At 43.1% G+C, this 2,370-nt stretch overlaps 1 protein-coding gene across 1 annotated transcript; it reads left to right on the top strand.

Moving 5' to 3' along the window:
* Window positions 1-1,139: 1,139 nt before the first annotated feature.
* LOC145398965 (uncharacterized) lies at window positions 1,140-1,793 on the top strand (the record flags this gene model as incomplete). Its single annotated transcript, XM_080271697.1, has 1 exon — window positions 1,140-1,793. A coding segment is annotated over one exon (654 nt), but the record flags the coding sequence as incomplete, so codon positions are not given.
* Between the last annotated feature and the right edge of the window lie 577 nt (window positions 1,794-2,370).

Here is a 2,370-nt window from a genome sequence, read left to right as displayed (position 1 = left end):
TGTCTTGTAAATAATATATATATATATATATATATCTATATATATATATATATATAGATAGATAGATATATATATATATATTTTTTTATGATATCGCCGGGTGGGTAGAGGTAGACTGTTCCACGACGTATTCTTCCTTGTTTTAAATGACAGTATTATAGACAAACGCTACATATTCGTTGGTTTAACCGTGAAGGGTCTGAATAACAATACATGTTAGTTCCTACCAATCATGACAAAATCCCACTTATTCCAATAAAATAACGTGAACAATTAGTGTGGAATGACGTCCGCCTGCCCACATCCATGCTCGTCGTTCATTTGTTTTTCCACATTAGCAGACGATTTTCCACAAAACGGCAGCACTGGACTACAAGGCCTCCTCATCTCCCTCACACTAACATCCCCCTTGTCTCATCAGAATTACGTCTAGTAGCCTTATAGGTATTATTTCTTTGGGCCATGATACTTCCTGGCTGTCAGTGCGATATCCTTGTGTCCTAATGTAGTCACCTTAATGGCTAAAAACAGCAAATATCCAACACTTACCTCAGAGGAATGATGCAACAGCAACACACACACACACCCTCGTCCTTCCACTGTCATACGGCCACTAGCAAAAGTAGCCAAGTAGCGACGCCTACCAAGACGAGAAACATGTCCAGCTACTTTTACAACCACTAGATGGTTCCCGGGCCCTCTCATAGTAGGGGCAACTCTAGTATTTTATTCCAGGTACTGCTGGGCGATGGCATTCAGCTGAGAGTGAGTCATACTACTATAAGAGTGTTAATGCTGTCTCTATTAACTCTCATGATCATACAGATCTCTTTACCAGCCCTACCCAAAAATAAATTGTGTGTGTGTGTGTGTGTGTGTGTGTGTGTGTGTGTGTGTGTGTGTGTGTGTGTGTGTGTGTGTGGTGCGAGGTGCCTGTGTGTTACCATGGCAACCTCCCGATACCATCACAGTTACATACACACATTTCCTCACCAGCAAGTTCCACTAGAGAGTACTATATGTATGTGTGTGTGTGTGTGTGTGTGTGTGTGTGTGTGTGGAGTGTGGGGGTTGGGGATGAATGGTTTGATGTGGATGCTGTGTGTGTGTGTGTGTGTGTGTGTGTGTGTGTGTGTGTGTGTGAACTGTCGAAGATTAATAAGAGACTTGACGATGTTATGAATGAGGTGAAACTACTGAGAGTCATGATTACCTCCCCTGATAGCATACTGAACAAAAACTACACTGAACTCAAGGCTCGGGTCGACAGGCAGGCTGAGATAATGGTGAAGCAACAGCAGTTCTTAGAAGCACTGGACCGAAAAGAGAGAGAGTCGAACATCGTTATTCTCGGCGTGCCTGATGAAAACGAAGCATTGGACAGTGCCACGACAGATGAGGACAAAATCGGCAAGATTTGGTCCCAAACTGGTGTAGCAGGTGTGGGTGGAACACATCGTCGGCTGGGAAACAACGCTTCATCTGGCACCAGGCGCCGCCCTATTTTGTTCCCTTTGGCTGATAAAAATCAACGCAGTCTCATCTTGGACAATGCCAGCTGCCTTAAAACCTCTGGGAGTGATTTCAACAGGATTTACGTCAAGAGGGATGTCCACCCGAGTGTCAGGCGAGAGTGGAAGCGACTTCGTGAAGCAGAGACGACAGAGAAGGCTCGACCGGAGAATGCAGGATGCACGATTCGTCTTGATACGCGAGAACGGAAGCTGTATAGGGATGCAGATGTAATTGATAGCTGGAACCCTCAGTTTTTTTTGGATCACCACAGCAAGTAAGGAAAATAAGCGTACTGTCGTGGAATATAGGTGGAGTGCGCACAAAGTTAGAAAAAACAAATGTGCAGCAGATGCTACATAATTATGATGTGATTAGTATTAATGAGGTTAAGACGTCTATGTCAGTGTCATTCCCCGGATATGTGACTTATAGGAGTAAGGTAGTTGGTTCAGCGGAACAGGGTGGAACGGTTGTCTGTATTAAGAACTGGTTATCTACGTTGGTATTTGATGTCGACACAAGCATTGGAGATCAAGTCTGGATGCAGTTTCGTAACATTAAGGGTGTGTTGTTTGGTTTCTGTTATATTCCTCCATGTGACTCCCCGTATTACTCCCAAGACTTATTTGCCTCAATCCAAGTAAAAGTAAATTCTAGGTACACATATAAAGGATGCATCATAATTGGTGACATGAATGCTAGATTTGGGAAAAGTGTGAGGCAATTATTGTCGATAGCGGAGATACCTAATGTAAATGATATGTCATACCCAGTGATTCACGATGATGTAAACAGGGCTAACGATAACGCTGAATTGTTGTGTACTATATGTATTGATAACAGATTGGTTGTCAT

Source organism: Coenobita brevimanus, chromosome 47 (genome assembly GCF_032717465.1).
Source record: "Coenobita brevimanus isolate Jiangsu-jjx chromosome 47, ASM3271746v2, whole genome shotgun sequence".
Lineage (NCBI taxonomy): Eukaryota > Metazoa > Arthropoda > Malacostraca > Decapoda > Coenobitidae > Coenobita > Coenobita brevimanus.
Note: the sequence above shows the minus strand (reverse complement) of the source record. Positions and strands in the feature narration are given on the sequence as shown.